Source organism: Bactrocera latifrons, unplaced genomic scaffold (genome assembly GCF_001853355.1).
Source record: "Bactrocera latifrons isolate USDA-ARS-PBARC rearing strain unplaced genomic scaffold, ASM185335v1 scaffold_181, whole genome shotgun sequence".
Classification (NCBI taxonomy): Eukaryota; Metazoa; Arthropoda; class Insecta; order Diptera; family Tephritidae; genus Bactrocera; species Bactrocera latifrons.
Window position 1 is genome coordinate 150,923 of NW_017535308.1, and position 27,510 is coordinate 178,432.

At 35.2% G+C, this 27,510-nt stretch overlaps 2 protein-coding genes, 1 long non-coding RNA gene and 1 other non-coding gene across 7 annotated transcripts; 2 read left to right on the forward strand and 2 right to left on the reverse strand.

The window, feature by feature from the left end:
- Nucleotides 1–5,162: 5,162 nt before the first annotated feature.
- On the reverse strand, nucleotides 5,163–5,887 carry LOC108967255. Its single transcript, XM_018930547.1, has 2 exons — nucleotides 5,693–5,887; nucleotides 5,163–5,626 (listed from the first exon to the last, which is right to left on the reverse strand). The coding sequence occupies exons 1-2, from the start codon at nucleotides 5,802–5,804 to the stop codon at nucleotides 5,595–5,597; spliced, it is 144 nt and encodes a 47-aa protein (XP_018786092.1). The 5' UTR covers nucleotides 5,805–5,887; the 3' UTR covers nucleotides 5,163–5,594.
- A 5,547-nt stretch (nucleotides 5,888–11,434) lies between these two features.
- Nucleotides 11,435–24,685, forward strand: LOC108967259 (heat shock 70 kDa protein 4). Of its 4 annotated transcripts, none has more exons than XM_018930553.1 (8): nucleotides 11,435–11,541; nucleotides 12,199–12,459; nucleotides 13,369–13,669; nucleotides 13,738–14,391; nucleotides 14,471–15,034; nucleotides 21,434–21,529; nucleotides 22,220–22,420; nucleotides 23,752–24,685. In XM_018930553.1, the coding sequence occupies exons 2-8, from the start codon at nucleotides 12,353–12,355 to the stop codon at nucleotides 24,355–24,357; spliced, it is 2,529 nt and encodes an 842-aa protein (XP_018786098.1). In that variant the 5' UTR covers nucleotides 11,435–11,541; nucleotides 12,199–12,352; the 3' UTR covers nucleotides 24,358–24,685. The 4 variants fall into 4 exon arrangements, with proteins under 4 accessions (XP_018786098.1, XP_018786096.1, XP_018786099.1 ...); XM_018930551.1 differs by having other exon boundaries at nucleotides 11,521–11,609; XM_018930552.1 differs by lacking the exon at nucleotides 11,435–11,541 and adding an exon at nucleotides 11,982–12,091.
- Nucleotides 24,686–25,729: 1,044 nt separating this feature from the next.
- On the reverse strand, nucleotides 25,730–26,972 carry LOC108967257. The gene is made up of 3 exons (XR_001993250.1): nucleotides 26,567–26,972; nucleotides 26,360–26,492; nucleotides 25,730–26,302 (listed from the first exon to the last, which is right to left on the reverse strand). It is a non-coding gene; the product is annotated as an uncharacterized LOC108967257 (long non-coding RNA).
- Nucleotides 26,973–27,437: 465 nt separating this feature from the next.
- Trnar-ucg lies at nucleotides 27,438–27,510 on the forward strand. The gene has a single exon. It is a non-coding gene; the product is annotated as a tRNA-Arg (tRNA).

A 27,510-nucleotide genomic window follows, 5' to 3' on the forward strand; every position in this document is an offset into this window, starting at 1 on the left:
CGAATTAAAAGACAGCGGCTACGCTGGCTAGGTCATGTTGTCCGGATGGACGAAAACACTCCAGCTCTGAAAGTATTCGACGCAGTACCCGCCGGGAGAAGCAGAGGTAGAGGAAGACCTCCACTCCGTTGAAAGGACCAAGTGGAGAAGGACCTGGCTTTACTTGGAATATCTAATTGTCGCCACGTAGCGAAAAGAAGAAACGACTGGCGCGCTGTTGTTAACTCGGCTATAATCGCGTAAGCGGTGACTACTCCAATCAAGAAAAAGAAGAAAATAGTAGTAAAGTAATAAATTCTTTACTTTTTTAAACTGAAGGATTTTTCCCCCGTCTATACGAGATATTAGTACTTGGTAGCATGGCCATGATTTTTAATAACAGCAATACAACGCCTCTTCATAGAATCCACGAGACTCTGGCATCTTTTTAGTGGTATGTTCTGCCATGCTTGCTGCACTACGGTCCACAACTTATTGTTGTTTTTGGGTTTGTCATTCTATACGGCTGTCTTAACGTCTGCCCAAAGGTTTTCAATAGGATTGAGGTCAGGGCTGCCCAATCCATGACCTCAATTCCATTGACCCGAAACAACTCCTTTGCCACCCTACTGGTATGTTTCGGGTCATTATCCTGCTGAAATATCCATTTCAGCGGCATGTCCTCTTCAGCAAATGGCATCATAATATTCTGCAATATATTCACCTATGCGTATCGGTCCATTAGTCAGTAAATTTGTAAATTGGGCCTTCGCCCCTATAAGGAAAACAGCCCCAAACCATGAAACTCGAACCGCCCTGCTTCAAAGTTTTTGTGGTAAACCTGGGGTCGTACTCTGTATTAGGGGTGCGTTTTACATACTGACGAGACCCTTTACCACCGTATAAAACCATTTTCGACTCGTCAGTTCACAATATGTTGCGCCACTTCTCAATCGGCCAAGAAATTCGCATCATACGTCGAGCTACATGATTTTTTTTAGTAGCGGTACTTTTCGAGGACTGCGGGCATATAAATTATGTTCACGTAAAAGTGTTCTTAATGTATGAACACCGCAGGGCAAGTTCCGAACCGCCACAGCCGACATTGTAGGCCGAGTCTTAACACATCTTACAACTTTATTCACAGAATTCTCAGAAAGAATCCGCCTTGCGCCCCTCTTTTCATTTTTTTTTTTATAAGTAATTGCGTTGCGAATCATTGTGGCTGAACACCCTACCAGACTTTCTACTTCTTTGTATGTTTTACCACTGTTTATGACAGATTGAATCCATTTTCGTTTCTCTTCACTGCAGTGCACAGTCATATTTTTTAGCTTTTTCCATTGGATAATAAATAAAATAACAAGAAACTTACTTTTTGATTGATAAAACTACATACATATTTTTTTGTAAAAATAATATGTGTCCAATCAGCTCACCGTTCACTTCTATTTTAATGCCCGCTCATAAAAACAGATATCACAATATAATTGTAAAAAAGTGACGGTAAGTGTTTCGCACTTATTGTTGTGTATAACAGKACCGTTACACTACAGAGAATATAACTAGAATAATAATCAACTTCAATACCATAAAAGAAACAAAATTTAATGCGAAACTATTTTTGTCAATAGCCACTACTATTTCAATGCTCGCAACTGTATATATATACTTTATAGAGTCTCCGACACTTCCTTTTGGGTGTTACAAACTTCGTGACAAACGTAATACAGGTTAGGGTATAATAAATAGGGTAATAGGGTTTAGGGTATAATAATAATCTGGCGTGCCACATATAAAGCCTCGGGAAGTTCTTGAATACAATAAATGAACTTGGAACATTTTTTTTAAGAAAACAATATAACAAATGAACTAAATAATATGAAAACATATGCTATTTCAATACTGAACAATATACAAAAAAATACAGATTTGAATTCAAGTGCTGCATATATACACACAATAATATGAACTGTTATTGTTTCATAAAATTATTTTATTTATTTTTGAATTTTTATAACTCTGATGTCCATATACATATAGTATATGTATATAAATGCGTGCAACTAATTAACATTGGCATGCTCCTGTAAATATTTTGCACCTATTTGTAAAATAATGAGGGATTAAAAGTACTGCTCAAATTAGTTTATTTTACATAAAACTATTTCCCCTGAAATTTGTCAAGGGAAAAATTTCAAAATTTCCTATTCCGTTCCTATATTTCCTGTCTTTTCATATTAAGATGTTTTATGCAAAGCTTTTACTATATTTTGATTAAAAGTTACAAAATTTAATAATTTTAGTGAAAAAAGTATGATCAAAAGAAAATATTGCGCTGATGATGAGAGAATGGTAAGTCATATGATGAAATCGCAAATTCGCTCAATATACCGAAAGAGATGGTCTTTAATGCAACCAGATTCCGCATAAAACTGCTAAGAGGAATTAAAGCATCGTTTTTAGGCAAAATGAGAACGCAATAGCCGTAGATACTATTAGTATTATTACTAGGTGATTGCGAGAAGCATTAGTGTGTGTACGGATTTCCAGGAAGAAGCAGGAGGAAGAAGAAAAATAGTGCGAAGACAGAGTTAAAATATTGCCACTTGACAATAAATGAGTAAAAGAGGTGTTAGATAAATTCTTTTGTTGAAAATAATTGGCGAGTGTTTCCCACCGAATAAGACTCAATAAGCATAGTGGTTTACAATGCTAGCCGCTGTTCCGTCTCGATATCAAAGCCGACATTGCAGAGTTTCTCTTTCACCATGCGCACAGTTTCAAAGTCAGCGGATCAGGGCCGGCCCGAGACCATTTAGCACCCTAGGCAAATGCGTATTTCTACGCCTCTTCTAAGCTTATTTTGCCTTAGCAACCAAATTTATAACATTAGAAATTATTCAATTTTTGCACTATTATATAAATTTTTTTCACACTCTATTAGCAACCGACACATCTGTTGACAATTCTTATTTTTTACAATGTTCAAAAATGGTTGCTGATCAGTACTAAATAAGACCAAGAAATGCAATGGACGGGACAGCGACTGAGGCGATTAGGGCTGTGTGGCATTTACTATAGTGGCAATATAAAGAAGCCCAAAATCGGTGAGGGATTTGTTGTGGAGACGCCAAGAACTGGCATTAACCCCGGTACATGAACGTCCGCAATCCGTATCAAAGCGAAGTTTTTCAACATTTCTTCTATGAGCGCACCAATGGGAGCTGCTCCCGCCACGATGTCAAAATCGTGCTTGGCGACTTTAACATTAGGGTGGGAAAAAAGCTATCTTTGATACAAAGGTCGGTAAATTCGGTATCCATGATGAAACAGTCCCAAAGGAGTTGAGGCTCGATTCGCGGGGTACCGAAATTTGGTTATTTGTGGTACATATTCCAACACACAAAAATTCATCAAGCTACCTGGCTGGATCGAAAAGTTACCTACTAGATCGATCACGTTGTGATAGACGGAAGACATGTCGCCAGTGCTTAAGATGTGCCTACGCTCCGAATAACTCTATCTTTTTGCTGCTACAATACGTATCCACCTCTGTGCAACAAAAACGGATGTCAACAAAAACAAGGAATTTTCGACGTCGAGAAGCTGCAATCACAACAGATAGCTGAACGATTTTCTACCCGACTTCCACTTCCGCTTTCTGAGAACACTTATCAGCAATCTGTCGGTGGGACGGCATTTCAAGCGTACAGCTTACGTACAGCTGAAGTCGAAACCATCGATTTTCGGAAAAGGCAAAAGAGCAGCTGGTATGATGAGGAGTACCTTGTCACAGTGGAGAGAAAACAGACTGTCAACCTCACAACTTTACAATCGACCACAATACGTCGCGACGCATACAAAGTTCTATCGAGAGTATTGTGTGAAAGATTAAAGTCCACCGTCAACGAAGTGATTGAACTTTATCAGTATGGCTTCAAGCCTGGAAAATCAACAACAGACCAGATACTCACCATGCGCCAAAACTGACGTTGAGACTTCTTCAATCTTCTGCTGGAGAAAATATTTCGATCTGCAGAGCTGAAACGAGAAGGGACAATCGCGGCTTTTAGGAGGTACAGCTGCTGGCATACGCCGGCCATTTTGATATCATTGGCTTCAACATTTGCGCCGTTTGTTTTGCATTCTCCCGACTAGATAAGGAAGCGGAGCAAATAGGCAAGTAAAGTTCTCTCTCAACGTAAAAAGACCTAACGCTGTAAGTCACTCATTATTCCCGTCCTGTTATATGGTGCAGAGACATCATCTGATGAGTCGACGTTACAAATTTTCGAGCGAAAGGTTCTGCTGAAGATTTATTGTCCTTTACGCATTGGCAGCAGCGAATACCGCATTCGATGGAATGAAATGGATGGCTGAGCTGTACAGGTCTTATGAAAACATTGACATACATATTTCAGCGAATTAAAAGACAGCGTAGTCTGAAGGGATGAAAACGCTCTATCTCTGAAAGTATTCGACGCAGTACCCGGCAGGGAAACCGAAGATGATTAAGTCCTCCACTCCGTTGGAAAGAGCAGGTGGAGAATAATCTGGCTAGACTTGGAATATCCAATTGGCGCCAATACGCTTTGCTTCTGGTACCAACTATTCCAAAGTACAGCTCTATATTTTATTATAGTACTTAGTTATGACACTTTATTGGCTTTCACTTAATGACATTTTGTGGGTGTGGCAATGGTCCGATTACACCCATCTACGCAAGTGGGAGTTACTTTTTTGTCAAGTAACATGTGTACTATTAATATACATATCTTAATTTTTACTCAAGCTAGCGCTTGCACGCATGGATGGACAGACAGACAACCAGCCGGATTTCAACTCCTCATTTATGTATATACTATACAACCCAATATCTATCCCGCTTATACGCACACAATACGTGATCAAAAATATTATACTCTGAAGAAAAATGTTGAAAGCGTATAAAAACATATATTTTTTTGATCTAAAGGACCTCCTCTATCCGTATATACCCATTTTAATCCCGAAATCGGGGGATGCTTTCTAAAATTTACCAGTAATTTCAAATATTTCAGTGCGTATTTCTTTGATTTGTATTGAATAATATACATACTTACATTCATATACATTTAACATTTATATCCACTAACCCATCACGCTATATATTTATTTCATAACGAATAGTGGAAAAATAATTGAAATTCAATAGTTGTTGAATTCTTTTTATTGTAAATTACGTCAGGAATGTGTTCTGCCGCTAAAATAACAGCACGTTTCTTGGGCTCCCTGTTAGACTAGTTTTACAGCATAATTTCTATATAACCACTACAACAACAAAACACATAAGTCCTTAATGTGTAATTAACGTATCTGATAAACATCTAATTCTTTTTGCACAATTTTCTCTTTCAGGTTTCGCAGGATTAAATATTTTACATTGAATGTCGTTACGGAATTTATTTGAAAAATGCAGAGGCAACGAGTCATGACAACTTTTCGACAAAATTATTTATTGATCTAACATTAAGATTTATTATGATAACGTCTCGATTTAGCAGATTTCATTCCTTAAACGACAAATATAAATGTCCTTGATGTTCCAAAACCATATTTCTTCGAAAGAAACGTTATGCTCTTATTTTACCTAAGACAAAAGGAGCTGCAGCGATAAACATATTATATTTAATGAAATTACATAAAACGCATTAATATTAAATTTACGTACCAATTCGGATAGCAGCACATAATACTGTAAAAAAAACAAAATTGTTACGCACATCTGCTTGGGTTCGTTTTTTCTCCTCAGCAGCATCGATTTGTGGTGGCATTCGAAACATATTTATTTTATTAATTTTACAATCTTTCTATATTAATTTTCACGTGTTTGTTGTTTAGATTATAGAGCTGCAAAATAATCGAAGGAACTATCGATAGTTTATTTTGACCATCGTTGACTTATGGCCTAACTAGATTTGCCAACAATTTTCATAAAATTGCTAACTTTCAATTAACAAAGCTACCCTAAACGACTGTTAAAATTAACAGCCTTATAGCGCGATTCTGTAAGCAAGCTCTTGTCACTATTTGAGAAATTTACAGGTAAAGCCTCAATTTGTGACTTGTTACTATTCACTAAACAGTGTTGTTGTTATTTTAACGGTATATCAATCCTGGTTAGGATGGTAAGGGGTATCCAGGCTGTTGCCGACGTCATCTAGCGAGAGGCCCAGGGAACGTGCTGTTTCGACCAAAGGCAAAGGGGTGTTAGACGAGTGGGGTTGGCAGGGTAAGCAAAGAAGTGGCTACAGTCATGCGGAGACACATTGCATGCAGGACATATATTGGATATGTCTGGGTCTATTCTGGATAAGTAGGAGTTTAACTTGCTACAGTATCCAGAACGAAGCTGCGCTAGGGTCACTCTCGGCAACTCAAGCTCTTCGGCTGCGATGGGTGGTGGTTTGTCTCAAAAAACGCCATTCACTGGAAGGTAGTTGATGAAGGTGTTGATAGCTCCACTATGGATGGCGGTCAGTGCCTGTCGGAGGTTAGTGGCGCCCAAAGTCCGATGGACGTACTGTTCGATGTCATCGACGTAGTTAAGGAAAGACCTCTTGATGTTCCTAAGAGGCGGTTCCGCTCTAAGCAGATAGAACTGCTTGGAGATGAGTTCATTATGCTTCTTTACAGGAAGCATAAGCGTCTCACTGTGGAGGTGTTCTATTGGAGACATCAAAAGGCATCCCGTCGTGTTCTGGAGTGCAGTATTCTGGCAGTTCTGAAGTTTCCTCATCTGCATTCCAACAGTTGCCAACAACGTTTCTTTGTCTTTTCCCCATGTGCTGCCGGCTAGCAGCTTGAGGATCTTGTTGCGGCTCTGTACTTTGCAATAATCGCGGTCGTATGGGGAGAGAAGGAGCATAGACTATCGAAGGTTACGCCTAAAATCTTAGGGTTATTGACAGCAGGAATTTTGACGCCATCGACTGCAATATTAAGCACAAGTCTAAACTCCTTCGTCCATTTCGTAAATATTGTCGCAGTGGATTTGGTGGAGGAAAGTGTTAGGTTCCGTGCAGTGAGGAAATGAGAAAGATCGGAGAGGTATTTTTTACTTTTGAACTCCTGCCATCGATTCCATTACCCGACGTAAATATCGTGCGTACGAGGTTATGGAAACCTCTGGTGGCTGTGGCAGTTTCGAGTTGTAGAAGATAAACAGTAGCGAGAAGAGGACACTACCCTGCGGAACCACCTGTTTAATTCTTATAAGTTTAGATGTTTAACTTCGAAATAGTACGGATGATTGTCGACCGCTCAGGTAGTATTAAAAGTTTTTGATAAGTCCAACGCTACGAATATCGTTCTCTCACAGGGTGGTTTCTGGTTAAGGCTGCGAACTATCTCTGCGTTTATGACGTGGTGGTACTGTGCACTTTTCGGCATCCATGCTGGTGGATGGCTAGGCTCAGGTGATGAGTGAAGGTCGGGAGTAGGAAGGCCTCAAGTGTCTTCACCACTGAGGAGAGGAGAGTTAGCGGACGATAGGACTCCCCTTTGTTGCCGGGTTTCCCAGGTTTGAGTAGTGGGACCACTCTTCCGACTTCCCACACATCGGGTATTTGAAGAGTGGTCAGCGACAGGTTGAGGACCTTGGTAAGATAGCTTACTCCCGTCGAGCCTAGACGCTTTAGCATAAGCATGTTGATTCCATCAGGGTCAATGGATTTGGAAGATTTGTTGATTACATTCTGAACCTCCTCGTCAGTGAAAGCTTTTCGACATTTTGCGCAGCCGTCGGTTAACACATCGCTTGGTTTTGTCTAACGAAGGGTGCAGCGTAAATTGTCGGCTAAAATATAATAGTTCGCGCACTTCTTCATGTCAGAAGAGGCATGACCATTGAATTGAACTTCATCTCCGTCGTCATGTCTCTTCGGGTTAGACAAAGCCTTGACAGTAGCCCAAAGCTTACTCACAACGGTGAAGAGGTTGCAGGACTTCAGGTGCTCTATCCGTTTCGTCCGCTTATGATGGTTTACCAATCGCCGAATCTCCAAATTGAGATACCTTATTCGGGGATCCTCGGGATCGGCATGGCGTAAGGTGTCCCGCTCATTAGCTAAAACGTCTGCTTGGGATGGGAAATTAGGGCGGATTTCCACTATTATACCAGCCGGGATGATGCGAGAGGTAGCTGCTGCGATATCTTTTGTATCAAACAACGCATACGTCTGTAGGAATGGGTAGAGCGTTGAAGGTGCTCTCAGTAAAGTCTGTGAAGCCGACCCAGATAGCTTTGTTAAAGTTAACGAAGGAGTGGTTGTCCACAGAAACAAAATCGAGAGGTTTCTCGATCGAGATAATTATGGGCAAATGGCCTGATGAGAGAATTAGCATAGGTCGCCAGGTTATGCTATTTATCAGACCACCATTAGCAGGGGTATTATCGGGCGGGCTATTACAGGCATGAACAGGTCTTAAGATGGCTCCGAGGATACGGAGCAACCCTGCTGCAAGGCTTTACTCTAATGACGACAAACAAAGATTAACACTTACATATACAAACGTGGTTAAATCGCCGAAAAAACAGCCCTTGGCTAGATAAAATCCAGGTCACCAAACAGTCTCTAGCATTTGTCTCAAAATATTGATTAAAATTTGTGACCTGATAGTTAACAGGTTGTTTTTAGGACCTTCTTCAGAACTAAAGGAGTACACGTACATACATACATACAATACATTTTCACATCTTTCCGTGCAAAAAAGGCGTTTAATTTTTAATATATATAAAAATTTTACAATGTTTTCATATGTATATCTTTTGTATCAAACAATTGAATTGCAATATAATTTTATTTAAAATAATAAATGTTATTAATTCATTAATGTTTTATAATATCATAAATTTGACGTTGAAACGTTGAAAGGACTTTGTGAAATTCATAAATAAACAAAAATAAAAGAAGACTGATCTGTCAACCTGTTGAAGTGACAATTCTTTGCATGAAATAGTTTGCATAAAATTTTTTATGCCATATATTAGGGGAGTTCGCTTGCTCTTGTAAAACTCTTGCACGGTGCAAGAATTGCATATATTTACTCTTGGTGCACCGGCAAAAACACACGCAGAAAATTATTTGCAATGTCTGTAAAATATGTCAGACCAATGTCAATCTTTTAAATAGATTTTATAATTTCTACTTAAATTATAAATATTTGTTACAGTTTTTTTTTTGTTAAAAATGTATACAGAAGGTGCGCCAATTCAAAAGAGCCATGTCTAATAGTCTTTCACAATAAATTGAGCAAATCAGCCGTTCATATATCAATAGATTCTGCAATGGGTGCTCTCGTGCCCTTGTATATTTCGGTATTGTATTTTTGCAATCTGCAATCCTGCAAAAGCATGCGAATACCCCTATTGTATTACATAAGTAATATGGAATGTCCACAGGCAATTCGTACAGCAATAAACCTAGTATTCCATACACTTTTGCCTGTCGAGATGCCCCATAACATATTGCCAAAGGAGACTGCGCATTACTAATGTTTAGCAATTGATTTCTAAATATATTTCATGCCATTCATTGCTAGCAATGTATCGCCTTTTTGGATCAGGCAACATGTACATGAAAATAATATTCAAAACATAAATTTTAACAAAAGAATATATAAACACATACGTATGTATATATATGTATGATTAATATTATAATAATAGTTAATAGTATATGTAAATATCATTGCTCATATTAACTATATAAATTTAATTGGTATGAAATTTGTTTTTTTTTTTTTGTTTAAGAAATGCGTTTGTAGAAAAGGTTCATTCAATTTTTTATCATCGTCGTAAAATTTTAAATGCTTCTAGAGATCACAGCCCATACAGTGTCGGGCAAAAATCATCATCATTTTAGTATAACCAAGTTTCTTTAGATTAAAAGTTGTGACGCGATTAAAATTCCACTTATTTCGAAGAAATTAATAAAAAAGGGACCATGGCTGGAAACACAAATTAAATTCTATTAAAACAATTAATAGTAAAAAATAAATAGGAATGACTTATCACAAGAAGACATTTGTAACACATTTTATGTCAACCAATCAACAGTGAGCTTTATTATAAAGAAATTTAGAGAATTAAAATAGTTTTCAGATAAGTCGGCAGCGACCATGTTTAAGGCCTTATATTTGAAAGTTATCAGCCGTACTGTACAAAGAAGAACGTCTGCAGGTGGGCTTACATATTATAAGGCAGTTAGAAAGTGTTTTATATCAAGCAAAAAACGACTAAACCATTAACAATTTGCACATACACTGGTTAGTAAAACGATGGAAAATAATACTTTTTCTCTTATGAATTAAAATTTCATTTGAAATATTCAGATGGAATGAGAAAAGTTCGTCAACCAAAAAATAAGAGGTCATATCCCCGACACTGCCAAGGTAATGTTAAGCATGGTGAAGGTGGCATGGTATATTGATGTTCTTCAGGGCTTGGCCTTGAACGTCTTCATCGAATCAATTGGATAGATGCATATACAAGGACATCCTTGAGTACGTGACGCTTCCTTTTATGGTCGTTTCAGCATGACCCAAAGCACACGTCGAACCAGTGGCAAATCGGTTCGTAGCTTAAAATATGAATGACCTAAAATGGCAAGCTCAATCGCAGGATCTCAATTTCATTAAGAATCTTTAATATATAACAAATAGACAAAGAAGGAAAACAAATTGTCCGAAGCTGCAAAACAAGTCTTGTTAAGTATTCACAAGTAGTTATTAACAATAGTATAGCCGTTATGACAAATAGATGCAGTGAAGTAATACAAAATTATAGTTATGCTATAAACTATTAAATAACAATCCAAACATTACTCCAATAAATTTTGTCGTACTGAATTTTGAATATGTTTAATTTTTTCCAATAAAATGGCATGGAGTCAAATAATTTCTACGATTTTGCATGTTTTCATAAAATAAATAGTTATTTTTCAAATCCGAGTGATTTGTTTATATTTGAAATGATAATTGCGAGAATAGGAGATGATAATGTAATTCGTTGGTAGGAGTCCAATATGTTTTGTTCGACACTGTATATCTACTAGAACATACCTACCAGACGCCATTTCGAAACTGATTATTTCATGTTATCAAATGCCCATACAAAAACATTGCCAACCTCAATAGCAAAGTATTTCACAGATTGCTAACCCTAGCTGGTACTTTTCTCTCATTGAACACACTTCACAGAGTTGCTTAGATAATTTTACATCAATCTATTAAATAAATAATGACTTACCATGTAATTTGGCTTAGTTAATTGCTAAATGGTACTGTTAATTGTGTACAAGTAGAGGTTAAACTATGAAACTTATTGAAAATTTTAAGACGAATCTATTATAATTTAAAATCTGTAATCTTTTGGCAGCGACATCTACAGTGCTTCTATAAATTTCTAGAACGAAAATAACCTTTAGGAAATTTCCAGTATCGAACGACAATAAAAAGAGAAGGTGAAAACTTGCATTTAGTACTCAATAAAACACGCCGAAGAAAAGTTATATCGTGGTAAATAGAATTTCATTGAAAGAACACGTACATTTTTTAATATAGTAAAAAAACATATTCATGAACAGGTATTTTAAATGATTATATCTATGAAAAGAAAAATAATTTTTATTTGATTTGAAAATGTGAACTGTGCAAGAAGTTAAAGATGGGCTAAAGAGCAAAGATATAAATGAATGGGAACAAATATATACCGAACACTGTGAAGCTGTAGTTAATCAAAATTAGTAGCACTGTAGATTTAATTCTTAGTATTGTAAACATTAATTTTCCATAATATATAAATAAACTAATAAAGTACATCAGAGAGGTGATTTAATATTACAATTAGATACAAGTATATATTAATCTAATAGGTTAGTAACAATTATAGTATAATGTAGTTGAATAGTGGAGGGGGGGGAAGCTTTTAGTCCGGAGCAAACTTTTCGTTTCGTTATCCACATGTTCGGTTTGGGGCGAGTTATTAGTTCAAAGTGTTGAGTCGCGTGGTGGTGGATGAGAATTAGGCTTGTCGAAATTGGTTTGAAACTTCTGGAAAGAAAAAGTCGTAAATATTCAATCGTTTCTCTAGTTATTTTGTATTTACTTTTAAATAAAAACTTAAAGAAAATGACAGTTTTCCTATGATTTTTCTTCTATTGTCAAAAATTATAGAATTTGTGACTCATTGTGCTGAAAGGAAAACTAGCAGTAAATCTTTCAAAGGAACGAAAGGGCAACACATTTTTAACGACGGTGCTGATTATACTACACTTGAATAGAAGTTATTAAAAAGTAATTGAGGTATCTGAAATAACGTATTGAAGAAATGTCTGTGATTGGAATCGATTTTGGCAATGAGTCTTGCTATGTTGCTGCCGCCAAGGCCGGTGGTATTGAAACCCTTGCTAATGACTATAGTTTACGTGCAACGCCGTAAGTATAATAATTATTTTCTTGTAAAATTAAGGAACATCTTATAGTGCTAAATAAATGCATGTTTAAGTTATAAATTTTGAGGTTATGGTAGTCTCTTATAGTCGCTGTACTCTGTCTACGACGAAAAATAATATACATAAGCCAACATACATATGTATGTATAATTGCTTAGAAGAAAAATAAGTCGGACAATGAATGTTGTAATATTTGTATTTAAAGTAACAATATTGGTTGACTACTTTTTTAATACAGTAATATCTGAAAAAATAAACGTTAAATAAAACGTCTTATGTCAAAATTTATTTTTGCACCAGAACCGGGCTGGGATTTAAAGGAAGTTTGCCAGATAAGAAAAATATATACATATATTATATATAGTTGTCGTTGACTTATGATTTTTGAGATTTTAGCATTGATTAATAATGAACGCTAATATATAATACTCTCATTTTAACTCTGTATTCGGGATACGCTATTTTAAATTTCAGTTGACAGTTGTTGTCCGGATAAAAAATCCAAGTACTTTCCGGTTATATAGACGCGACTGCTTTGGGGATGGTGAGCGTTGAGTAATTTTTTAATTACACATTAAAAGATATGAGCTGGCGTCAATTTTAGCCAGTTTTTTCTTATAAAATAAACCTGTATGCCTTAATTTCTAATTAAATGTTAGATTATAATAACTTTTACAGCAAAAAAAAATTATAATTTTGATGTTAAAACTACTCTTTTTTTTGTAAGTGGTAGGTATATAAATATATTGCTCACTGGGTTAAATAAAATAATCTTAATGCTTAACTATTTAAGAGACATACCAGATAAAATATATATTAATTATCGGTGTACGTATTATTTGGGCACATTATTTAATATACATTTTACTTTAAATCGCTTTAATTTTTTCAGTACCTTTGTCGCTTTCGATGGAAAGAAGCGCATAATTGGCGTGGCTGCCAAAAATCAACAAGTCACAAATATGAAAAATACAGTGAGTGGTTTCAAGCGTTTGTTGGGCCGTAAATTCAACGATCCACACGTTCAACGAGAACTTAACAGCATTCCAACGAAAGTGGATCAACGTACTGATGGCAGCATTGGCTACAAAGTTAACTACTTGGATCAGGAACAGTACTTTTCCCCCGAACAACTGACAGCAATGTTATTCACCAAATTGAAGGAAACATCGACAATTGCTCTGCAGGCACAGGTATGTTATGGTTCTCTTTTATATAAAGTTTTCAATTTCATCTTCGAGGATTTATTAATTGAAATTAGGTTAATGACTGTGTAATCACTTGCCCAGCATACTTCACTAACTCGGAACGTAAAGCATTGTTAGATGCTGCTCAAATTGCAGGTCTAAATGTTTTGCGCCTTATGAACGAAACGACAGCAACTGCGCTCTCATATGGTTTTTATAAGCAAGACTTGCCTGACGAAAGTAAACCACGCAATGTTGTATTCGTCGATTGTGGCAATTCTTCACTTCAAGTAAGTGTGTGCGCCTTTACTAAAGGTAAATTGAAAATGCTGGCAAGTGCATGGGATCAGATTGGGGGACGCGACTTTGACAATGTGTTGGCAGAACATTTTGCCAAAGAGTTTTACGATCGTTATAAGCTGAATGCCAAGGCAAATCCTCGTGCTTATCTACGTTTACTTACTGAAATTGAGAAATTGAAGAAGCAAATGTCTGCGAACAGTACAAAATTGCCTATAAATATAGAATGTTTTATGGATGATGTTGATGTTTCTTCGTCAATGCAACGTTCCCAGATGGAGGATTTAAGCTCTCATTTGTTTAAACGAGTAGAGATGACGTTCATTAAACTGTTACAAGATTCCAAGTTGTCGCTGGATGACATACACTCAGTTGAAGTTGTCGGTGGTACTACTCGTATCCCGGCCATAAAGCAAATTATTGAACAGGTAAGAAACATAGCTCATATGAAGCTTACAATTTTTTGATATTCAAAAGTTACTTATTAATACATTAATCAATGTTTAGGTATTCGGAAAACCTGCTAGTACCACATTGAATCAGGATGAGTCGGTTTCACGCGGTGCCGCATTGCAATGTGCAATCATGTCACCAGCAGTTAGAGTCCGCGAATTTGGTGTAACTGATATCCAAAATTACGCTGTTAAAGTGAGTTGGGATGGTGAGGGTTCTCAAGCCGGCGGCGAAATCGAAGTATTCCCAGCTTTTCATTCCGCTCCGTTCAGTCGCTTACTAACATTGAACCGAAAAGATCCCTTCTCAATGACTGTGCAATATGCACAATCTATACCCTTCCCAGATCCAGTTATAGGAAAATGGTTTATTAAAGATGTTAAACCAAATGAACGTGGAGAGCATCAGGAAGTTAAAGTGAAAGTCCGCATTAATCACCACGGTCTGGTATTGATTTCTAGTGCTTCTCTTGTTGACAAGAAAGAAGAAGAAACTGCCAATGCTGGAGTTACTGCCGGCGAGCAAAATTTAGCACCTAGCAGTGAAGAAAAGGGAAATGCTGGCGATCAACAACAGCAAACTGGTAACGGTGGTGAACCTATGGATGTACAGCAAGAGGTGAGTTCAAGTGTTGTAAAATAAGCATTATTTATTTGTGTATATTTATTTGTTATTCATTTGAATACATGGAATAGGATATGCATTTCCTTGCTTACCGAGTTTTTGTATTTAACTGTAATTTTGTTGTGCTTTTAACGATAAAAACCACCACCATGTCTGATTAGTTTCCTAGTAGTAGGTTGTTGCAATTCAATATTTCAATCAAAATCAATCAACAAATCGAATATTTTATAACAAGCACAGCTCTAAATTAACCATTGACGAAAAAACTATTAGGCGCCATATATAGCTAATCATAAAATATTTATAGTAGAGGTATGTATAGTACGTTATATAAGCGGGGAGACTTGAATATCTTTAATATGAAGCCTTCACTGATTGCTTGAATACAGGTGGCGCAGAAATCGTGCTTAAAAATCAAACCGCAATAATTTTTTCTAATGAATGCATTCCATTTAAAATTATCCAATAAAAAATTACGGTGGAGCCAGGTCAGTCCAGCGGAAAGTGCAGTTTCTTGATATTAATTTGTTTTCAAATTGTCTTTGGAGCTCTGCAATAGTCAGTCTGGCTATGTGTACAGTTGCTCCATCTTGCTGAAACTAAATGCTATTGAAAGGGAGTTCTATATAAAAGAACTCATTCAACATCTTTAAATAACGGTGCCTATTGACATTTACTGTTACACCGTTTTGTTCAAAGAGTATGGCTCGACAATACAACTTGATAACACTGCCTATCACACATTGACTCATTTTGGATGAAGTCCTGTCTCGTGGATTATTTCTGGATTTAATTCACTCCATATACGGTAATGTTGCTAGCTCACACTTCATTTTAGATCAAAATGGGTCTCATCAGACATAAACAGACAATTTATCAAGTTATTGCCTTTATCGGCCATTTCAATCGTTTTTTTAGCAAAATTCCAAGAGAATAGGCAAATGTTGAGTGTTTCACCGGCTAGTTATTTGAACTTTATACGGAAACAGATTTAGGTAAAGTCCGTTGTAATGACCGTCTGCTTATTTCAAGTTGCGCCTAAGAGTTACGAGTCGAAACTCTTAGATTTGCCTGAATTGACGATGCAACAGCCGCGATTGTTCCTTGAATACGAATATACGGACCTCGATGGTAGGGTCTTCTTGCGATACTTCCAGATTCGGTAAACATGTCTATCAACTTCATAACGGTTCATCTAATCGGGGGAGTGTATTTTCGTTATCCCAAGCATTCAGTTCTAAAAAATATAAATAAAAACCTGGCAAATAAAAAAGTAAGTCAATTACTTACAAAGCAAACAAGTTATTACGTTTTTTCTATAGCACGGTTCGCGCGCCTTCCTGTATTTGAAGTTCTCTGGATAGTTTTATCAACAGTTTTTTTTTTAATTCGAAGACTCGAATTATGTTTGTATATATATATATATAATATATGTACATATATATATATATATATATAATTTCCCGTAAAGTAATAGGACTGCGCCCACCGACTGGATTCGGTAGAGGACATTCCTAGCTAAAGAACGAGCGGCTGGTCAGTTGTCTCCGAGCATCTGGAGAGTCAGGACAAACATTTTAACGCGACGTGCCGCTGTGAGTGTTGCAAGCCGGAAATGCAGCGTTCGTTAGAGGAGAGGGATGCGAATAAATTCCGTGTGAAACTTGGTAAATCTGCGACAGAAACGTTTGGTATGATCAAGCAAGCTTACCCAGATGTTGCTTTAGCAAGACGAAGTGTGTTTCGGTGGCACCAGTCCTTTTTGGAGGGCCGGAACGAAGTCGTTATGAAGACCGTGCTAGGAGATTTGCGATGATCCCAAAAGTGCTTACTGGCGATCAGAAGTTGCGGCGAGTGGAAGTGTGCCAAGAAAATTTAAGCAAGTGTGAAAGTGATCCCCAATATTTAAATAATGATGTCGTGATTGAAGATGTGGCTTGCTCGGACTTTTTTTGTTTCCTTGCCTGAAAAGGCCGATGAAAGGCAAGCATTTTGAGATGACAGAGGTGATCCATGCAGCATGCACGTCGGCTCTCAAGGCTATTCCGGAGAATATCTTCCGTGATGCCTTCAGTGCTTGGAAATTGCTCTGGTAGCGCTACATCGACGCAGAAGGAGCCTATTTTGAAAGTTTTTAAACAATTGTAACGATTGGTTCAATACATTTTTTTCAATCGACTCAGTCCTATTACTTTCCGGACAAACCCTGTATACATTTCCGACTCTTTGGTATTTGTAAAAAAAACAAACAAGTACGTAAACATTTCCCGTTGATACATATTGAGATAAAATGATTATTGTTGTCGAATATGAAGGCGATATTTAAAATAAAGGCACAAATATTGATTAGTACAGAGGTAATTCTATATATGTACATATATGAATTTATTACGATTTTTTTATACTCTCTTTGTTGTAGATATTTTAGTAGTAGTTTTCCTAGAGTGTACATTCGTGCATGCATTTATTGTAGATATACATACATACAGTTATGGACAGAGATTTAGCGCACTTGCATTCATAATTAGAAATATTGCTGTCACTACAAGAGAGCGATATTTCGATAAATTTGTTATTAAGAGATCAATACTGCTTCTCACGCCTTTTTAATGCGTGGAAAAATAACCGTTATCATTTCCATTCATATGTTGCTAATACATATATTTTCGTTAATAAACTGGACAATGATTTAGCGCACTTATAGTTTTCGATCATTAGTTGTTAATGATTTAACAAATAACCGCTCTCAGTTGTGTAGTTGTAATCAATAGTTAATTTTAATTAAAATGCAAAAGAAAAATATTGTTTATTTTAAAAAAATTTACATAAACGGTACAAACCAAGTAAAAATAGCTTAAATAGTGAAATGTTCCAGAAAAATTGTACTCAATTAACATTACATGAAAATGTTAAGAATGACGCCAATCTGTTATCTCAAAACATAATTTGTTTTCCTTGGGCGTGTGAGCATAAACAAACCAATACTGTCCGAAAAGAATATTAAAGTACGGTTGGTCATTTGTCACAGATCAAAATATTTTAATTTTTGGAAAATGATACTTTTTTACGTATGAAATTCAAATAAACCACATTGGTCCTGATGGTAAACTTTTGTACATCAAGAGAAAACCCAAAAAGTCAATCCAAGATATACCAAAAAGACCGTAAAATACGGTGGAGGAAATTTAAAAGTTTGGGGTCGTTTTCTGGCTTGGGCTTAGACCACTACTAAAGATAGAAGAGAATGCCGTTCCCACAACAGTCGGGTCTACGAAAGCCGGAACGGACCCGGATTTTTATCCGGCCAAGGACTGTCAACTCGGCCGAATTCTGCCGTTACAACAACAACAACGTAGAAGAGAATACGGATAAATTTGCATATCCTAATATACTAAGGAATACGATGAAGCCCTTTACCTATAATGTTATGCCAGCAGATTGGATTTATGCACGATAACGATGCCTAGAATATTAGAAAACTGGCTTACCCAAAAAAAAAAGTTTCACTTGTTGATTGGCCGGCGCAAAGTCCAAATCTAAATCCGATCAAAACTTGTGGAATGAAGTCAAAGGAAAAATTGGCAAAAAAAATTTTCAAATTGCAACGAGGAGTGAAGGAAGCATGAAGCTAAATACTTGTTCAAGTCAAGTATTGATCTAATAATGTAAACTGAACCAAACATTGTATATTTATTAAAAGAAAGTAATTATTTTGAATTATTTTAGTTGTTAGTGAAGTAATAAATAGAAATATGTAAAATGTACAATATAACGCATTTACTTTCTTTAACTGTAACGTTATTAAGTATTGTATTTCACAATAAGAAAGTGCGTTAAATCTCTGTCCGTAGATGTATGTATGAGGTCTGTTAAAAAAATAAGGTGAATTTTCAAATTTCGCGGGCTACATTCGATATCGGTTTTTATTTATTTTTTTTTGTTTTGTTTCACGCGTCTCGAACGTATCGCAAACTAACAAAAGAGCCACAATCCAAAAATTTTTAAAATCAATTTTTTTCAATATATTAATTTATATTACACTTATCTACCTACCCAAGAAATTTTATTGACATATTGACACCGTTAGGTTTACTTTTGTGCCAATTGTGGTATTTGTGCCGCTATTGCTGAAGTAAATGAAGTGTACTAACATAACAAAATAAAAATATCGTTAAAATGTTATGTTATATTATGAACAGACCTGTTTTTTTTTAATAATTCTTAACAAATTGCAAAATACTATTGAAATTATTTTCCGCTTAGGAAGGTGCTTTTAGTTCAATTTATTTAAGGCAAACATTTTTTTAACTTAAAACAAAAACTGCAAAAACAAAGTATATCGTCAACTGAAATGCAAAATAACGTAACAACATTTTCGGAAATTTGCAGTGGCATGAATGAAACACGAAATAAAATGGAACATGAGTGAAAAAAAATTTTAATTTTAAAAACGTTGAACATATATAATTTGAAGTAGTGAAGCGTAATTAATAACACACTCAATTTAGAATTTTTTGATGATACATTATTTTGCATTTCAGGTGTCGATATGTACATATGTACTATATGTGTACATTAAGTGGAATAGTTTGTTGTAACACTAGTAGTTGACAAGGGAGGCGAGACAATCTAGTCGAAATTTTTGTTCTTATGAATGGCGAAATTGTTTTCATTCTGTGCAATGTGCACCACCAAGAAAATAGTTTTCTTTTTTAATATGCTTGGAGCAGCAAGTTGAGGAAAAATTCATTCAATTGGTTTGTTTTAACCACCACGAAGGCAGATATACGGTCCAGCATGCATGAGTCATAACTAATCATCTCTTTGCTTGCATGAACTCCACTCATCTAACACCCTCTGGTCCGACCCCTCCGAAACAGCATGTTTTCTGGGCCTACCGTTAGATAACTTCGATGACGACCAACTCGAATCTTGCCACCTAAGCTGGGATTAGATAACATAGAACAACAACGACATATGCATTCATATCTGAATTCTTTTCAGAACACTGAACAGGAAAATTATTTATAATTAAAGAATTCAGGAGGCACAACATCGAAGTTTATTAAACGCGACGAATTAAAAATACTTACAAATATTAACAGTAATCCAAAAAAAAAGAATTGGGGCAGTTCATATTTGTATTGGAAGAGGAATGTGGGAAAACAATGGGCGTTTTCGGTAACGCAAACCGCGCAGTGTGTATTATACAATCCGTTCGAAAAAGCAAACCTGCCATTTTTGCTATAATTGAAAGTTCGATATCACTGTCGTAGCTGTTGCGCAAAAACGCACAAAACTTGCAACATATGAAAAGTAGTTGCACAGAAATTGTCAACAAAACCATCTATGCTAAGTAAAATGTCATTGCTAGCTAAAATGTAAAATTAAGTTAAATAATTTTATTATACTTTGTGGATTTTTCTTTTTTTTTAAATTTATTGTTATAGTAGAAAGAGATATTACGCCAAATTTTTGAACATGCCATTTGACTTTAATGCATCACTTTCAAAATAAAAAGGCCCAATGAAAACATCAGAATGGTTCTACAAATACGTGGATATATTTCGCGTATTTTTATGTTTGCAAATGCAAATTTTCAAATGCGCAGTTTCGTGCCATCTCAGCCATGGTAAAATCAGCAGTGCAAACTGCGCAGTGTTGCCAGTTTTAACTGCATTTCCGAAAAAGCCCAATTTGACATAAAAACATTAGAAACATTTTTATTGATACGATGGCATAGCCATTAAAAATAAGAACTTAAACATCAACAATTTTCGGAGATTGATCAAAAAAGCAAATGAGAATGGTGGAAGGTCTGATCTTTGACTTCTAACTCACTAAAAATCGGCGAGCGTTTTCAAATGACCGATATACTAAATAATTGGTAATATTCGCCATTTCTATTTAGTTATATTTTTGTTAGAAAATATGTTTAATTGGCATACAATTAAGAGACAGGCGAATATTTAAGTTAATGTGCATTTCAATTGTTTTTCTAATTTATATTAATAGTTTAGATATTTTCTGCTTAAATAGATTCAAGAATTTTTAATCTATAGTTGTATCACAAAGGAAAAAAAAAATATTTATTCCTGTAAATTATGGTGTTTGCTTTTTGAAGGGATGTAATTGACAAACGTATTTATAATATATATGTTTAGCAGCATTACCATCTGTTTTTCATTTCTTCCTTGCACTTATTCATGAGTTTATTGCAACTGTCCTTTAACCATCTGCCTGTTTTTTTTATTACTTCTTTCGCTTAAATTGTTTTGTTTGGTCCCAGAGAAACTATCCCAAGTCTAGTGAGTTGGTGAAGTTATTACATCAGTATACAATTGACTCATTCAATTTTGATTGATTTGTTTGTTGTTTTATATAATTGCGTAGGCATGTTATGAAAATGAGGAAGATAATAATACATCAACAGCCTCATCACCTGGAGGACAAGGGTGGGCTCAGCGGGTCAAAGGCTGGTTTAGTTCGGTACGTTTTCTAGCAATTACCAAAGTAAATATTACAATAATTAAAAAAGTTCATGAGTCTTCTAAAATTGTATTTATTAACATTGATCGATTATTAAAAATCAAAAAACATCTAATATGAATTTAACTACATATATATACATATGTATCTGTTGAATTGAGAAAGAAGACCGCTCACAAGCCATGCCTACACCCTGTGTGCCCCAAATATCAATAGTTTTGCATTTCACACAATGAATTTAAACCAAACTACCATATAAGTATATGTACTTTAACATTTATCTATAATATATAATTTTCTTTTAAAACCATCATACTACTCAATTTATAATTATATTTAAAACCGATATACATTTGCGTACTTGTATGAAAAATTACGTGTTAGTTTAATTGATTTGAATTAGTACCTGGTTTTATCTTTATTAATTAAAATTTTATAAAATAAAGATTTATAACACAACTTTATTGTTATTTAACTAGAAATCACGGCAGGGTTTTGCTTACTGATTTCTAAAGCAATTTTTTAACGTTTTAAAATTCCTATAGGCTGTTGCTGTATGAGCTGTTTCCTTCCTTTGCATTCATTTACATGAGGATGTCTTATTTTAAAATTATAAATATAATTATATTTTTGTAGAATACAATTGTATTCTCAGCAAGTTATAAATGTGCATTGTTCTGTTATTTTCAGGGCTCTGACAAGAAAAAGAAGAGCACTAAATTAATAGAGCTTCCAATGGAAGTGAAGACTCATGGTTTCTCATCACCAGACTTGCAGAACTTGGTACAACAAGAGGCTAAAATGATTGCAAATGACGCCCGGGAGACCCAACGCGTTGACGCTAGGAATGCCCTTGAGGAATATGTGTACGACATGCGTAACAAACTTCAGGTAAGCATTTACCTATTAATGATGTTGTAATTTACAATTGGTTTTGACATTTGATGCTGTTTTGCTATGTTTTTAAAGATACATACATACATTGTTAATTATATTAATTTCAAAAAGGAGCGCGTTGATGTCTTACTTAGTGACCGTTTAAAATGTTCAATTAAATTGTTGTCACGAAGTAAAACTAAAGGGAAAAGTTCAAAAACCGAACTAGAAAGAATCAAAGCTAGGGAAATAACTTAAAGTCGCAAAACGACATAATTGCTTGGATTTCCATCCTCTTGTTGGCGTTATATATACAAATATATATATACATACATACATATATCGGGGGTTCCAACCAATACGAAAGATAAAATTAAAAGAAGTTGGCCTTGACAATATGTGGTTCCAACAAGTCGGGGCTACGGTGCCACACAGTACCACAACCGAATTATTGCGAGATAAATTTAGAGATTCGATTATTTCAAGAAATTGTGACATTTAATGACCTGCAAGAAGTTGTAATTTAACACTTTTAGACTATTTCTTGTAATAATCCAGACTTTCTTCAAGCTTTAGAAGTCAATATTGAACGTGCTATTCATTATGTGCGACTTGATTTAGTGGAAAAAGTAAATAAAAAACATTTGAATTTCCTTCACAATCCATCATGTGGAATAAAGTCACTCGGATGTTATATTTTTGTTATATAGAGGCTAGGTCAAGTTGTGGCCCAATTTTCTCCATTTTAGGTACAAAGATATACTGTTAATCCGAAAAACACGCTATCTTATTTTCTATATGCGGTATAAAATCACCTGGAAGTTCGAAAAGCGTTGCGTTAGGTGTATGATACATAGACATATCATTGTCAGGAAAGGATTATTCCTGAATTTTAATTATATATCTCACTCATTAACCGATATTTGAGGTAAAAAGCCAACTGTAGGTCCTGGGGTCCAAATATTCGAAACCTAGGGGTTTGAACTGCAAAGGAGACATAAGGTATTATACATGTAAAATTGTATTCCTTTAATTAATTACGTCTTGACTTCTACACGGTAAATGTGAGTATCAAATTTTTGTTATATGGGAGTAGGCGTGGTTGCGGTTCAATTATTTCCAGTTTTTACACAAGCTCTTAATAAGGTTTCTCATACCATCTCGTATGTAAAATTTGCTGTCACTCAACAAGCACACAAACACGCATTTTCCAAAAGGCCGTCTTGCTTGGACAATCAAATCCTTCCTCATGAACATTAGTTAAATAATAATATAACAAGATGTATCACATCATTTGTATATATTGATATTTGTAAATATTAATCTTCAACAATGATTTCTTTCAGGGAGGTCCACTTGAACGTTATGTTTTGGAAGCAGACCGTGAAGCCATTTGCGCTCAACTTAATGATCTCGAAAACTGGTTGTATGAGGAGGGAGAAGATTGTGATCGTGATACGTACGTTAATAAATTGAAAGGACTTCATATCCAAACTGATCCTATCAAAGAACGCGCTAATGATTACGAGAATGCTCCAACCGCTTTTGACGAACTTAACCATAGCATCCAAGTAGCGCGCGCTTCTATAAATGAGTTCAAAAAGGGCGCTCCTAAGTATGATCACCTCACAGAGGCCGAATTCTTGAACATCTCTGAGGCAGCCGATAAAGCGCAGAAGTGGCTAGATAGTAATATGGCAAAATTTACACAAACACCACGCATGCATGACAGTCCTGTCAAAGTTGCCGATATACGTCATGAAGTACAGACGCTGAATGCTTGCGTCAATTCGGTTATTAATCGCCCTAAACCAAAACCAGCTGCGAAGCCAGCGCCTGCGAAAGATGCCAATTCAGCGGGAGCGGGCGAGCAGAATGGTGAGAATGCGGAGAAAGAAAACGATAAAACAGCACATAATCCAATGGATGATACTACCATGGATGTGGAATAAATAAATCAAGAACTTATTGCTTTTGTGGTGGGGGTGTTTATAGAATGTAAGTCGTCCTGCCTATACGTTAGGAAGCCAGAAAATATAGAACACACACGAGCTTTTTTCTGCTTGGAAATAACAAAATGCGTATGATATCTATCTGTGTTTAGGCGGGCATCGAATTAAAAGTGAAGAGAGAGTGAGAAGAGGGATATATCTTCGTAATATTGCAGTTGGGGGCGATAATATGTACCAATATAGCCACTGAAAACAGTCCGTAAATATTGAGATAAAAATAGAAAACAAACGCCGTGTGAATTCTGTTATTACTTACATACAAACTCAATTAAAAGAAATTCAATATTTACAATAAAAATAATGATTTGAATTTTTACTAATTTAATAAAATATTGACCAAATAACATATAACCGAAAATAAATCAATTCCTAAATATCTGGTGCAAAACAGATTACAATCATTGCTTTGGCTAAATCCCCTTAAACTTTGGTTCACAAAAATGCTTTCAACTTATTATTTTGTCAATTGAAATTGGAGTAAATATATTTTTTCACATGAATATTGTATAAGCAAAATAATCACTGAGTCCTCCTAATAATGTTTTCTCTTAAAGAAACAAATTAAATTACAAACATCTCGAATGGGGAAATTTTATATTCGTAGAAATACCGAGGATTCAGCGATAGCTAATATTGTATCCAATTTTATGTTGATGAATTTCAGAATTTATAAAATTCTTGGCATTTTTAGAATGTAATTTAAACTTATCAGATACCATTTAATTTTATTAACTATTTTATTTATATTACCAAATGGACCGACCGCCATTGGAAATGCAATGCACCATGCGATGATGACTTTTCTGTTGCTTTACTTTTAAGCTTATGAACAATTAGGTATGAAGAAGTGACAGCTATAAACTTACACACTTACGTATTATCACATTGCAAAGCGCATTCACGTAATAATTAAGGTTATGTATGTATGTACAATGTAATTGAATTAATTGCTGCGGTATTAATTTCTAGAATTTAGCAGATTTTTCAAATAATAAAATATATAGTTTGGCCTAAATTGAATTTATAAAGGAATACACCTAATCTAATAAACTAAAACGAAATAAACAACACTCAACAACAATTGCTGGTTGCGTTTGGTCATTTATTTTATAGAGGGTGAAAGAAATTAGATTATTATGTGACTCGAAATCTCAGTTCTATACTTCTATTAAATTACGACACGTTTATTTGTAATAAAATGAATAAATTTTGTAGTTTTTTTCTATCCATTTCAAAAGATGTGTATTAAATATTAAATTTAGCAAATCAAAATATTTTTTTTTACACATATAAGAAAAATTAATGCTAAAGCTTGAAATGGGGATATTTTATATCAAGAGTTTAAGTACACTAATGATTATTTATATAAATCAAAAGTAATTACAATAGCTTTAGCGGTTTTTGGTCTACATTTTCTTGCAATTATTCTCCCTAGACATCGATGAATGCTCCGTAGTCAATTTGTAGTATTATTTCCGGATTTTTTGACCCATTTAAGTCCATGATCTAACATTTTGGCCTTATTTTATTTTCGATGTCGTTGTTTTAGAATACGATTTTCCAAAAAGTTCCAGATATTTTGAATAGGACTAATGTATCTTGATTGCGGGACCTATGAAGTTATTTTTAACGCACGTACAAGATAAGATGGGTGTTTTGAGTCGTTATCCTGTTGTAAATAGAAGTGGCCGCTATTAATAGCCGATTTAAGCACACTTAAAATTTAATTTTTTTCTTAAAATGTTCATTCCCATTTTTAATAATATGGTTTTGCCTTTTGGTTTTACATTCTTTTCGTTCAAAAAAGTGTTTTTATTTTATGCAAATTAAGAAATTTTACTCAATTCGGTTAGGTTTGTTCGATCTTCTTGTGTCACGTCGTGCCCTGAAATAAAAAATATTAATGCTCAGTAAAAGAAACATTTGGAGCAGTCTTTCTAACGAAACATCCTAAAGGTTCCAAAACGGCTATTAAAAATACCGCGGTTTTTTAAATACGAGGTGCACATTTCTGAAGAGATGGTCTGATCTTTATGGAGATAACAAGCCAGAATGAGGGAAGAATGATGTGGCATCTAAAAGTGAGGAAAAAGCTATTGTTCTGCTTTGGAGGAGAAAAATGTATTTTATTAATGAATATGGGACTTACTTCAGAGATCTGTCATCAAGTGCAACTGTACTGGAATCAAACCACTTCTTTCAAAAACAGGACGCAGGAATACATCAATCGTGATTGGAACAATATAATATTTACGGATTATATTAACTTTTACATTGTTCTATACCTTGAGCCGTGTTTGACCAATAATAGGCGTGTAAAAAGGCGTGTTAAGCACCTCCAAAAGGTGCATGTTTAATGGTGCTTCCATTTTTTTGTTTTGAGGTGCTTCATGGAAACCTGAACGCCAGCACAATGATAAAAAACTAACCATAAGTGTATACTGCGAGAAGAAAATGATTTGGAACATTGAAAACAAGAATACTATATTTCTACTTTAGATTGGTCATAACAGCCACCAGATCCCAATTCAAAAGAGAAAGCTTGGGCTTAATGTAAGCAAAAATATCAAAAAAAAAAAAGGAACATTCAAGGTCAACAAAAGATTTGAATCGGCTACTATAACATACCTGGAAGTCGCTTCCTTGGGAATATGCTAAACATTTAGTTGCGGGTTGCCATCAAAGATGTCAGCCTATAATATACAATGCGGGAGATTGGAAAAGTTATTTAACAGTAACAAAACAATCTATTTTCTATAATTACAAAATTTTATAGAAACCTTATTTACACTTTGAAAACTAAAATCGTTATTTTTTGAATGCAAAGGCATGTATTTTTTTTTTTTAAATAATAATGTAATAATAACAGATAAAGCAAATAATGATATATTTTCTCTGATAATAATACGTCAAAAGTTTTTTTTGTCATTCTTTATAATCTGGCAGCCTATTTAGTAAAAGTTATCGATAAATAAAGTGTATTGAACTTACATGTAACCTTGTGCAGTAAATGAAATGTGGACCGTGTGGCCTAATGGATAAGGCGTCGGACTTCGGATCCGAAGATTGCAGGTTCGAGTCCTGTCACGGTCG

What these genes read in the sequence shown, in the direction of transcription:
- LOC108967255 (XM_018930547.1), bottom strand. Translation starts at nt 5,804, where the DNA reads ATGTTTCGAATGCCACCACAAATCGATGCTGCTGAGGAGAAAAAACGA. An exon ending in ATGTGCTGCTATCCGAATTG is followed by an intron (nt 5,627 to 5,692) that starts GTACGTAAATTT and finishes TTATCGCTGCAG; the next exon opens with CTCCTTTTGTCTTAGGTAAA.
- LOC108967259 (XM_018930553.1), top strand. Translation starts at nt 12,353, where the DNA reads ATGTCTGTGATTGGAATCGATTTTGGCAATGAGTCTTGCTATGTTGCT. An exon ending in TCAAAGGCTGGTTTAGTTCG is followed by an intron (nt 21,530 to 22,219) that starts GTACGTTTTCTA and finishes TGTTATTTTCAG; the next exon opens with GGCTCTGACAAGAAAAAGAA. An exon ending in ACATGCGTAACAAACTTCAG is followed by an intron (nt 22,421 to 23,751) that starts GTAAGCATTTAC and finishes GATTTCTTTCAG; the next exon opens with GGAGGTCCACTTGAACGTTA.